The following is a 13,615-nucleotide window of genomic DNA, read 5'->3' on the forward strand; positions in this document are numbered from 1 at the left end:
AATAACTCCTAAAGTGGTCAACTGACCATTTTGGTCATGTTGACTTATTTGTAGATCTTACTTTGCTGAACATTATTGCTGTTTACAGTTTATCTCTATCTATAATAGTATTCAAGATAATAACCAAAAACAGCAAAATTTCCTTAAAATTACCATTTCAGGGGCAGCAACCCAACAACGAAATGTCTGATTCATCTGAAAATTTCAGGGCAGATAGATCTTGACCTGATGAACAATATTACCCCCATGTCAGATTTGCTGCATTTTACCCCTATGCTCTACTTTTAGCCATGGCGGCCATCTTGGATGGTTGGCCGGGTCACCGGACACATTTTTTAAACTAGATACCCCAATAATGATTGTGGCCAGGTTTGGTTTAATTTGGCCCAGTAGTTTCAGAGGAGAAGATTTTTGTAAAAGTTAACGACGACGGACGACGACGGACGACGGACGCAAAGTGATGGGAAAAGTTCACTTGGCCCGAAGGGCCAGGTGAGCTAAAAATGTGTGGAATGACCCGGTCAACCAACCAAGATGGCCGCCATGGCTAAAAATAGAACATAGGGTAAAATGCAGTTTTTGGCTTATAACTCAAAAACCAAAGCATTTAGAGCAAATCTGACAGGGGTAAAATTGTTTATCAGGTCAATATCTATCTGTCGTCAAATTTTCAGATGAATCCGACAACCTGTTGTTGGGTTGCTGCCCCTAAATTGGTAATTTTAAGGAAATTTTGCTGTGTTTGGTTATTATCTGGAATATTATTATAGATAGAGATAAACTGTAAACAGCAATAGTGTTCAGCAAAGTAAGATTTACAAATAAGTCAACATGACCGAAATGGTCAGTTGACCCCTTTAGGAGTTATTGCCCTTTGTAGTCAATTTTTAACCATTTTTCATAAATCTTAGTTATCTTGTACAAAAATCTTCTCCTCTGAAACTACTGGGCCAAATTAAACCAAACTTGGCCTAAATGGTCCATTGACCCCCTAAGGAGTTATTGTCCTTTATAGTCAATTTTTAACAATTTTCATAAAATTTGTAAATTTTTATAACATTTTCCACTGAAACTACTGAGCCAAGTTCAAGATAGATAGAGATAATTGTAAGCAGCAAGACTGTTTAGTAAAGTAAGATGTACAAACACATCACCATCACCAAAACACAATTTTGTCATGAATCCATCTGCTTCCTTTGTTTAATATTCACATAGACCAAGGTGAGCGACACAGGCTCTTTAGAGCCTCTAGTTATAGCTTGTTCTTATGTTGTACTGTTACACCACTGTCCAAGGTTAGGTAGAGTGTTGGGATCCCGTTGATATGTTCAACCCAGCCACAATCTGTATGTTTGTGCCTGTCCCAAGTTAGGAGCCTGTTATTCAGTGGTAATCGTTTGCTGCTGTGTTACATATTTGTTTTTGTTCCTTTTTTTACATTTATTATTAGGCTGTTAGTTTTCTCATTTGAATTGTTTTACATTTTTGATTTAGGGCCTTTTATAACTGACAATGCAGTATGGGCTTTGATAATTGTTGAAGGCAGTATGGTGACCTATATTTGTATCTGTGTCATTTGGTCTCTTGTGAAGAGTTGTCTCATTTGCAATCATACCACATCTTCTTTTTTATGTTTGAGGTAATGTTTATTTAAATATAGCCCAGTGAGGAGTAATGGATGTTAAATCACCATAGTTATGGCAACAGCTAAATAAATGCTGGCCAATTATATAAAAACAAACAAATAAGAAATGTGTTTTTAGATTTTTTTAGAAGCATGTAGATAAATATTGCATCAAATAGCCACATAATCAATGTTGTATAAAGTACTAAATAAAAGTATTCATAAAATTTCCAAACATGTGGAATTTCAGTTTGATCATTTATCTTTCTACTGTCTTGTCCATTTGAGGGAAAATGAAAGATATTTGAATTTATCCTGGTGGCCATCCCATTTGACGACCTCCCATCACATGGACATGTAGATGATAAACAGATTGACCTCCCTTGACACCGTCGTTAATGGTTACTCTAAATCCGTCAGCTAATCCCACATCCTTAGCAACCTTTCTAGCAACTATCAACAAATGTCCAAGAAGCTGAAATTATAAATGAATCATACAGTTTTTTAACAATAAAATATATTTAAACTAACATTCAAATTTGATTGTTTTCAGAAATTAACATTAAGAATACTTTACAACTAACCACCTTGGCTGATCAAAGTTAAAAAGCACAACCTCAGTATTGACTGGCTACTGTAGATAAGTTATTTTTGAAAATATGCATGAAATATTCTCCACTGGACAATAAGCAAACAAAGGAACCTCTAGCATTTGTTTTGTATTTTTTTTATGTTTTCTGAGGTGTGTGGTGTCCATTTTAGGATACAGTATACATTATTGTTTAGTGGCCAGATGGGACCAGCCTCTGGGTGTTGGATTGTATGGCTGAGTTGAGGACTTTGCTCTTTGATCTCTTTGACACATTCCCTGTTTCCATTTCTCCATTCTTAATACATTTTGTACTACTCAATAATTTCTGGATAGATAGTATCAGACTTGGGGTAATTGTAATTGTAATCGTTAATCAGCTGTAATTGATTACAATTTTTCAAGTAATCAGTGTAATCATTAATCAGCCAAAAATCTGATTACATGTAATTTAATTTAATCAATTACTTTTCAAAATACCCTGTAATCATGATTACTTTTTGATTACATTCTGATTACAATGAAAAAAATCTAAAATTGTATTTTTGGTCATTAAATGAACCTCTTTGTTATTCATATTTGATAAATTTTAAACATACATGTACTAAAATGGTTTGGTTACTTTAAGCATGTCTACTTCAGTAAAAAAAATAAACTGTTACAGTATTGAAAAGTCACCATTAGCCTAAGCAGAGACATATAATAATATAATTATTTACCTTTTATCTTGGTAAAAGATATTGTACGTACATGTATATTCATCGTTTTATAATGATCTTCATATTAATATTTGATAATAACTGATATATATTCAAGTAATACTTTTCTTTAACCCTGAATCATAATCTTTTGTTAATTTGTAATTTTTGTCAACTTTGAATTGACAGGTAGGAGACTAATTAAGGTTTGTTTTTATTGCAATTACCAATTCAGTATAGCTGTAGGGAAATATATATGATAAAAGATAAATCAGACATGAAAATTTATCTAATTAGCACAAACTAAATATGTTGTTTAATTTTTTTGGTATTTGGACTGGACATGTAAAATGCAATGATTTTTAGTACTTACATATTGTTTACAATTTGATTAAACATTTCTACTAAAATTAAACATAGTTTTAACTGGTAACTTTATTTCATCCATATTTAAACTTCCATAAACTGCAACTTGGAATACATAAAAATTATGAAAGAGGTCAGAAGACAAACAAAAAAACTCTTGATTATGATATATCTTTATTAAATTTAATTCAAAATAATTCAGAGATCATTGGTGATAAAGTGTAATGTATATATATGTTACAGGCATTATCTAAATTTAGGCATTTTGTAAAATGACTGAATTTTTAGGCATTTTCTAAAATGCCTAAAGTTGACAGGCATTTTATAAAATGCCTAAAAAAACCTAGTCATTTTGTAAAATGCCTGAAATTTTTAATGAACATTTTACAAATTGCCTGGTCTGTTTCAGGCAAATTGTGTAAATATGAAATACATGAAATAGATGATAAAACGATATTGTAATGCTACAAAAAGGGTTGAGTAAAATAAATTGAAGATTATTCTTTAAAAACGTAACTAGCGTTAATACGTAAATCTGTAGGCTTTTAGGAGCCTGAATTGCTTATCTTGCAAAATGTTGAAAATAAAAGTATGATACACTCAAGGAATATTTTTTAAAATTGGTCAAGTAAAAAAAGGACAAAATCACATATTAAGATTGAGTTGACGACTTCTGCTGCCATTAAGTTGCCTCATAGGCCTATTGAATATGCATGGAATATTTGCCACTTGAAAAGCATGCATCATTCAATATCTGATACTATTACTTGTTATCTGTGTTCAAATGAAGAGGTTATCAAAAATGAAAGAAGGCATGCATCAGACTCAATGACAAAACAAGCTGTCAGCTTGGAAATCTATCGGAAAGAGTTTTGACAGAGGCAGATATTGGAGCGAATGTATTAGTTACATTTCCCCATGTGGATCAACTGTTGTTACTGGAACGGTAGAGCATGGTTATCAACTGGAAATTAAAGATGGAATACTACGTGGACCTTACACTAGGAATCACTTTGAACAGTCTGTCAGTAACTTTATTGCTATTCAATCTGTAAATTATGATAATGAAATATCCTTCAGTAAAGCTCTCAGTTAAGTTTCTTTGTGTGATGGTCAGGGCTACACAAAATGTGGCTGTAGTGCTAATGGTGAGACTAAATGTAACACTAAACGTCTTTGCAAAAACTCAGAAAAAATGTATAACAGTTGCCGACATCCAATAATTACATGTAGCAAAAATAATTGTCATCTTCAATGTAAATGTAAATGATTTTGTTACAATTATAAAACTGTAACTGTTTAAATTGCATGCTATATTTAATGATAGAATAAAATAATCTGTTTGATATTTCCAGTCGTTAAATTTTGAGTACATTCCATTCAGTTTTAGTCTTTTAGGCATTTTGTAAAATGCCTTACAATTTTTTCAGGCATTTTATAAAATGCCTGAAAAAAATAGTCAATTTGTAAAATGCCTAAATCATGCAGGCATTTCAGAAAATGCCTAAAAATTTCAGTCATTTTACAAAATGCCTAAATTTAGAAATTGCCTGTAACATATATTTAGTGAAATTTGGTGTTTAATTAAATAGATGAAGTTTAATTTGAAGTTATTATTTTATAATTGAACCAAATGAAATACTTTCTCAAAAATGCTATAGTTATATTCAACGTTTATTCATTCACATCATTCAAAATGTTTTGTTTTTAAATTCATTGTAATCAGATGTAATCATGATTACTTTGCCAATGTAATCATTAATTTAATCAGATACTTTCAGAAATGATGTAATCATTAATTTAATTTAATCGTACAAATGAAAAAGTAATTGTAATTTAATCAATTACATTGAAAGTAATTGGACCCATCCCTGGATAGTATCCATGGCATTTATTGAAGAACTTTTCATTATAAATAATACTAGTATATATATGGTAATTTCCTGATATGCATGTATTTGACCTATAATGGTTTACTTTTACATATTGTGACTTGGATGGAGAGTTGTCTCATTGGCACTCATACCACATCTTACATATAATTACATGTTCATCTGAGTTTTCAGTCTCTGCAGGCCTTCTAATAGGTTTCTTATGAAGATCAATGAAACGGGTTGAAACTTCAGATGCTATGTCCACACACTGTGAGTAAATATAACATAATAATTACCTGTTCATCCCCATCTTCAGCATCAGATAACTTGACAATTGGTTTCTTTGGTATAACTAGGAAATGTGTTGGAGCTTGAGCACTGATGTCATTGAAGGCTACACACTGAAAAGATACAGTTTAATATTTGAGCTGTAAGATACATGTATGCAAGACTTTTGTGTATGTGCGTGTGTCTGCTTCCTATACAAGCAAGTCACCTGATAACATCATAAATATATGCAGTACTGGTATCAATACAATATTGACTGCATAAAAACATTAACATAGGGGAGGGTTTGGATTGAGGTTTACAGGATAGAGAATATTGGGGGAAAATATACAAAGAATAGAGAAAAACTGTGAAAAAAATATAGCATATAGCCTAACAAGTGGCCTTTTGGTTAATTGCATAAAAAATAATCGCCAGATAGTCAGAATACCAACTGACAAAATTTTTGACCAGAGGGTCTCATAATTTGGGGTCTATTAAAGCCTGACGTGGGATTGCCAATTTTTTTAAGCGTGACATGTTAAAGCCAAATCATTATGCCGTGAACCCTCGAAATGAAGTCTAGCAGGACACAGGAAATTATAAAAAAATGAGAATTGCTTACGTACATAGTGTAAGCTGAAACAGGAATCTGACGAAACAGTGAGCGGGATACGGGATCAGAACACCCAAATGAGACCGCTTTACTAGTAATAAGGATTTGTATAGTAAGAAATTCTTACTATACAAATCCTTGCTAGTAATAGACCCTCTTATATGTATGTGTTTGAAAATCATGTTTGTTGTCATAATTTAATTTGATTTTAACCGTTCAGTTACCCTAAATAATGCTGGATCATGTTTTGATTATTATTGTTGTAAGACGTCAAAGTAAAAAAATGTAACAGCCTTTTTCTATTTGGACTAGGTGACGAACGTGAAAGGGGACGAACGTGAATGGGAGTCACCATGTCCCATGATTATAAAACCGAAAGTAGACCGTATTTGCTGTTATTTAAGTGTTTTGGGTTTACCTGCTCATCCTCATAGATAAATTTAGTTGGTATTTCACCCCTGACAATTTTCCCAAATATTGTATCTCCTTCTGGTTGTGCAGTTTGTGCCTTTTCTGTTTCTGAGGCCATGCCGGATTCTGTTGGCTGGAGCGTCAGGGTACCGGAAGCTACCGAGTTTTGACGAAGAAAAACCAATTAAGTTTATTACCAGTACGTCAAAGAATATAACAACGTACAGGAAATAAAAAAATTAAACGATTTTAAAAGACAAGATTCATTGGTCGTCGTACTCTATTCTTACTAAATACTACATGAAATATTATTTAAATTTGAAATTTTGACAAGATAATTGTGACTTCAATTCCGAACATTTTTTCTAAAAACATAATTATATAAAAAAAAGTTTAGTAATTTCCTTTCACTGGTTTGGGTGATAGGACTGTATTATGAGACTACTACAACACATTTTTTATGTGTTATAATAGTCTCATCAGTAGTAGTTTTTGTGAATAATAATTTAGTACCTGTACGTTGCTTATGAAAATTTCTTTATTTCCTTATTGGATTTTCGACGTATATACTATGTAACAGTGGCGGGTCCAGAAATATTCATAAGGGGAGAGTGGGCCTCGCTAACTGCCTAAGAGGGGGCCGCTCCATTCATGCGTCTGTGATTTCTTTAATATTCTTCAAAATATTTCACATAAAAAGGGGGCCCGGGCACAAATTTGCGACGTTCTATACGTATTTTAGACCACATAGGTCTAAAATACACACAGCAACACACAGCCTTTGAAGACGGTCACAATCAAAATAGTTATTTGAACTAGTATTGTCAGTGTTGTCATTTAAACGACATCTTTTAACATTGCCATATGAGCGGAATGTTTAGCTAGTCATACAACCCGGTTCAACCACCATTTTTTCTTTAAATGTCCTGTGCGAGGACAGGAATATGGAAGTTGTAATCAAATATTTCGTTTCCATGTGTGTTTGCGTACGTCAGTGTTTCTGTTGTTCCGTTGTTTTTCTTTAATAGACGATGTGTTTCCCTCGGGTTTTGTTTGTAAACCGGATTCTTTTGCCCTCAACCGATTTATAACTTTTAAACAGTGCTATACTGTTGCCTGTATTTAAGATCGTATGAATCGGAAGAAAACATTTAACAATTTTTTAAGTTATTAATATTTAAGAACATTGGAATAATTAAAAACAAGCTAAAAAACAAATTTAAATCGAAAAAAGAAAAACAAAAAGGTCCAATGCCAATGTTCCGGTGACTGTGAAAAAAGATTTACTTCTCGTTTATAACGGTTCATTTAAACATTTCTTTAAAAAATATATTTCAAAGACGATAAATTGTGTTTTGCAAGTAAGCATTTGTTAACATTTTATTTGTATTTCTTTTGTCTTTCGTTTTATTCATATGGGAAGGTTCTCTTAAATCATAGCTATTAGTTTTAAAAATAGAACTTCAAAGTATATCGTACGATTTTTAAGAACATTAAGATATTTTGTGCAATGTGTCTTATAAGTCAAATCATGGAAGTATTATATTGACATGTGTCAATATAATACTTCCATGGTCAAATTGATAAGGCTGGGCAATGATTGTTCTATTTTTGCAAGTTATTGTATTATATTTATGTCAATCAATATGTGACACAATAATAAAATAGATTATTATTTTTTTTATTATTGATGGAAACATTGAATGTGATGACCATGTAAAAATGCTTTTATTATAATTTTCACTTGATTAAGAACGTAATGAGTCAACATTTCATTTTAAAAACTCTGACTTGTAATTTGTGATACTAGGAAGGAGACAGACTCATGCAATTTATAATAACAGCACTTTTTCAACATTCATCGTAGATGAATCAATCAATTGGACCCTGTGCGTATGGTTGGACCATTTGAGTATATATACGTAATAGTATATGGTCATTTCAATACTCGTATGGATTTCTTCCCCGGACAAACTTTTTTCTTCGGCAAAAAACAATCTATTTTTTTGGCGACAAGTCGAAAACAATATTTATCTTTCAATTTCAAAATTACATATAGTGGCAGCTGAGGGTGAAACAAACATTTTTTTCTCAGGGTCAAAACAAACTTTTTTTCCAAAAAAAATCATAGCCCCCCCCTCTGCAGATAATCAAATGGTTGCTGCCTAACACAACCACAAGAGCTATCATTTCAGTTTTTAAACATACACCTCCAAATCCTCAATGTTAATCATTTTATGAAACATAAATCAGGGTTGCATTGTTTTGATAAAATGGTAAACTATATCATAAGATTGATGGTAGATCTTGAAAATATGTAGTTCACATGGTTCACACACTAGCAAATTCGGTTTTCACCATGATGTCGGTAAGTGTCAATTCAATTTGCCAAGCACTACCGCATTTCATGACATTCACACCAGTGAGATATTTAGCTAGCTATAAAACCAGGTTTAGTTCATAATTTTCTACAATAGAAAATGCCTGTACCATTACGTCAGGAATACGACAATTGTTGTCCATTTGTTTGATGCGTTTGCGTTTGCGCTTTTGATTTTGCATTTTGATTATATTTGTATATTATATTATCCTGGACAAATACATTTAACGTGTCACTACAGACAGTAGATAATCATAATTTATCAAGCTAGTAATAAAAAGTTTAAATGCAAGCAGAATTAGATATATATATCTGAATAGTCTTAAAATAGAAATGTTACTAAGCCGCGAAAATTTAAATCGTTATTTAAATAGATCTATCCGGTGTTTATATTACAAGTTGTCAACCATTGTTTATGTTCTGATGCATACGTCTTTCTCTTTGAATTGATAAAAAGAATAGAAAAAAAAGAAATGAAAACAAGATATTTGACATCAGAAGTCAAGAAAAAAGGGGGAGGGATCTTTTAAGGGGAAGGGGCTATTCACAAATATTTAATTTTATATTTACTGTATGATCCTGCATACATGCTTGTTCTATTATTATGTTTTGGGGTGGGGTGAACTTTTGGAATTTTCTATTATTCCAATATTTGGGGTGCGAAGTTCATGATTAATCAGTAATGCTTATATACAGTAACACTGCGATTGTTTTATGTGTTATCCTATAATCACCACAACAATTAGTGATAATTCTGCTTAATATTTTATTTAATGTGAATATCGTTGTCAATTTAAAAATAATTGTGATGTATCCAATACTTCTTTTTTGACAATTCTGGTATCCACAACTAATGGGTTTTATATATTGATTAGCCAACGTTGATTCAGTGTTGGTATTTCAACACAATGTTAATTCAACGTTGAAACAATGTACTAATTTCAACGTTGCATTGTCAACGTTGAATCAATGTTGAATATTTGTTGATCAATGTATAACCTAAAATCAACAAAGATTCAACGTTGATTCAACAAAGTGTGCCTGCAGGGTAATGACGTGAGATTCATTACAATAAAGTACAAAAAAATCTGGGATAAGGATGTCTTTTCCATTGGAAAGCAATCACAACAGATCGACAAAAATCTGTAAAAAATTATCACAAACACTGTTATAGACGTGACTTGGGATCGAAATACTTTCTTCAAGTCATGAATGCTCGGTGTAAAATATCGACATATATGTTGCCTATACCAATGTTATAATTAAAAAAGATTATTACATACAGGAATTCTTTCTTAGATCTTTGAAAAACTATCATGATATAATAATAAGCTGTTTCTGTAGATGAGTTCTGGAAGTGTTCTGGTACTTGTCAGGCTAATAAATAAGACGAATGATAACTTTTAAAAGTATTATGTTAAAAATGAATAACAAAAATTAAGAAAAATGTGAAATACTGTAAACAATTCGAACTATCATATTGGAAAACAGTTTGGACTGTAATTGACAATGGCTCTTGTCAGGAGCAGATGTAAGAAGATATCGCAATTTGTTAAGGGTAAACCATAATAAGTCGAAGCACGGCCTTTAACACGAAGTATTGGCTCACACCGAACAGCAATCTATAAAGGGCCACAAAATGAATAGTAACAGGAAATCAACAGTCTAATCTATACAAAAACGAGAAACGAAAAACACTTATCAACCACATCAACAAAAGACAACCATCGAACAACAGATTCCTGTCTAAGGACAGGTTAAAAATGATTTATTCAAATCCAACTCACGTGTGTCCAACTATTGACACACCTATAGATGGGCGTGGTGTCTATATAATTAAATTTGTTGTTTTAGGAAGGAAAAGCAAAACCTGTATACTTTCAATATTGAATAAAAAATAAAAAATGAATTCAGAAAAAAATATTTAATCTAAATCAATCCAAATCAATAGAATTTAGTACATAAACTTCACAAAGTTCGGCATCTGATTATAATGTCATATAACAATCATTTATGACAGATTGAAAAAAAAACTCGGTTAGGGAGCTACCATTTGATTTTTATGGGGGGGCTAGGATGAAAAATTTTGTCCTGCATTTTTTTTTAGTTGTAATCTCTGTCCTGCCTTTTTATTTTTCACTCTATTCGGTCCTGCCTTTTTTTTATATTAGTTTATCCTGACTTTTTTTTACCTAAATTGTCATCCTGCCTTTTTTTTTGCAAAGTGTCTCATCCTGCCTTTTTTTTTACTCAAAACTCCTGTCTTGCCTATTTTTTTCAAATTTCATCCTAGCCCCCCCATAAAAGTCAAATGGTAGCTCCCTTAACAATTGTTTTGTAAAAATCGAAAATAACAGTATCGTTAAGTGCGCCAATAGCCGGACACTGACTTCTAATTTCAAAAGATGCATCATCCATTTCAACTTGGTAAAGATATCAAAGAAGGAGATTTCATTGAGCCGGTACATTAACGTTATGTCTGAGTTTAAATGTTATCAAAACATTGTTAAGATGTGAAAGAAGCTGACTTATATGTTCCATAATCATATAATCATGCTGACTGTATGTCTAATAGTGGGCCGCTCCAGTCATGCTTCAGGGATTCCCTAAACAATCTACAAAATATTTCACACAAAAAGGGGTCGGGCACTTATTTGCCGCGATCTATACGTATTTATGAATATTTATACCTTATATGTATTTTCAAATAAGGACTAAATAACTGACCACAGCAACTCACAGCCTTTTAAAACTGTAATAATCATGATAATTATGAACTCGTATCGTGAATATAATTGTAAATTTTGGGATCTCATTTAATATAATCAAGTATATTTTTAGATAATATATACGTCACAAAAGTACGTCACTGTATGTGGTATGCGTTGCTGTTGTTAAAGGACGATGTCCGTTGCATTGTGCGGTTAACATCATCTTGAAATGCACTAATATTATTTATGTATGCGTTTTTCTGAACTGAGTGTTCTTGTGTTTGTTTGCACTGTATTGCTGTCACGTAGTGTTGTCATTTTAGCGATATCTTTTAACATTGTCATATAAGCGGGGGATTTAGCTAGCCATAGTACCAGGTTCAACCCTACATTTTTCTTAAAATGTCCTGTACCAAGTCAGGAATATGAAAGTTGTTATCAAACATTCAATTTGTATGTATGATTGCGTTTGTTTTTGTTGCACGTCAGTGTTTCTGCTGTTCCGTTATTTTCCTCTATAGTGGATGCGTTCCCCTCGGTTTTAGTTTGTTATCCAGATTCGTTTTCTCTCAAGCGACTTATGAACAGCGGTAAACTGTTTCCTGTATTCTAGATCGTATGAGTAGGAATAGAATACATTAAACAATTAAAAAAAATTAGTAATATTAAAATTTTTTAGTAATATTTAAAAGAAAATTAAAATAAGGAAAAAACAAGCTTATAAAAACCAAATTTAGATTGAAAAAAAGAAAAACAATTAAGAAGGTTCAATGCTCTAAGTTCCTGCGACTTTTAAAACCGCAACAAGTTACTTCTCGTTTATAACGGTTCATTTAAATTTTTCTTGAAATTATAATTCAAAGTCGACATATTGTGTTTTGCAAGTAAGCATTTTTAACATTTTTTTTTATTTCTTTTTAGTGTTTTCTTCAAGTTGGAAGGTTCTCTTAAATCATAGATATTAGTTTTAAAAATAAAACTTCAAAGTGTCGTACGATTTTTAAGAACATTTATATATTTTGTGCAATGTGTCTCATACATCAAATATAAGGATTGGAATTGATAGTTATATGTATTTTTAATGTTATTGTACAATGTATGTCAATCAATATACCACTTTCGAGTTTGTCCTTCACCGAAAACAAAAATCGTCAATACTGTGCCCCTTTATGACGTCATTTACCAGATAGAGGGGATCGCCTGTATCCCTGCACTATTAATGTTCATCAAGCGTCTTAGTGGTCGCCATTGTGCAGGATAAACTAGACGTAATGTTTGTTCTGTAGGTACTTAATTACAATTCCATAATGACAACAGTGCTGATTGTCAATTATGAGAATTTCATTTTCCGAATTGTTCGTGCAATATAGCATCACAGTTTTCCAACCACTCGCTCGATGTGAGAACGGAAGTAACGAGGCTCCTAAACGCACTAATGGCGTAAGAGAGGTACCATTTCATTTAAATGTAATTTGAGATACCAGGAAGGGTCAGACTTATGCAATTTATAATAAAAGTATTTTTTTCAACGTTCATCGTATTAATTAACTGGACCATACCTGTATGGTTGGACCATTTGAGTATTTATGTATATACCTTATTATTCGTATGGGTCAAATACTCATATGGCTTGGAACATTTACTTCTACTTTACAAATTACCATGTATCACCTTCAATTTGATTATGCTTAATTATGATATTTCAAAACAAAACCATTCTAGATTATTGTGTAAATTACAAACGGAAATTCATTTGAAATTAAAACTCATCATAGATATCCGGATTGAAATTTTGTATTTGCGCCATAAAATGGAGTTATATATGGAACTCTTTTCATGACTAAAAAACATGTGACAAAAAAAATAAATAACGACGACATTATCTTGGTTTATTTGCTGTAAGCAACTTGAAATCATCAATATAAATCATTTTATGTAACAGAAATCAATGTTGCACTTTGTTTATCCAACTAAGAACGATCAGAGATGTTGGAACTATATATTACATACACTAGCAACATTCGGTTTTCAATACAATTCGTCAAGCACTGCACCAGTTCTGAACATTCATACTTGAAA

General features: G+C 32.0%; 1 protein-coding gene across 1 annotated transcript; it reads right to left on the reverse strand.

Moving 5' to 3' along the window:
- Positions 1-1,752: 1,752 nt before the first annotated feature.
- On the reverse strand, positions 1,753-6,622 carry LOC139495941 (adenosine 5'-monophosphoramidase HINT1-like). Its single transcript, XM_071284368.1, has 3 exons — positions 6,453-6,622; positions 5,448-5,552; positions 1,753-2,099 (listed from the first exon to the last, which is right to left on the reverse strand). The coding sequence occupies exons 1-3, from the start codon at positions 6,561-6,563 to the stop codon at positions 1,935-1,937; spliced, it is 381 nt and encodes a 126-aa protein (XP_071140469.1). The 5' UTR covers positions 6,564-6,622; the 3' UTR covers positions 1,753-1,934.
- Positions 6,623-13,615: the final 6,993 nt, after the last annotated feature.

The sequence above is a fragment of the Mytilus edulis genome, chromosome 11 (genome assembly GCF_963676685.1).
Source record: "Mytilus edulis chromosome 11, xbMytEdul2.2, whole genome shotgun sequence".
Lineage (NCBI taxonomy): Eukaryota > Metazoa > Mollusca > Bivalvia > Mytilida > Mytilidae > Mytilus > Mytilus edulis.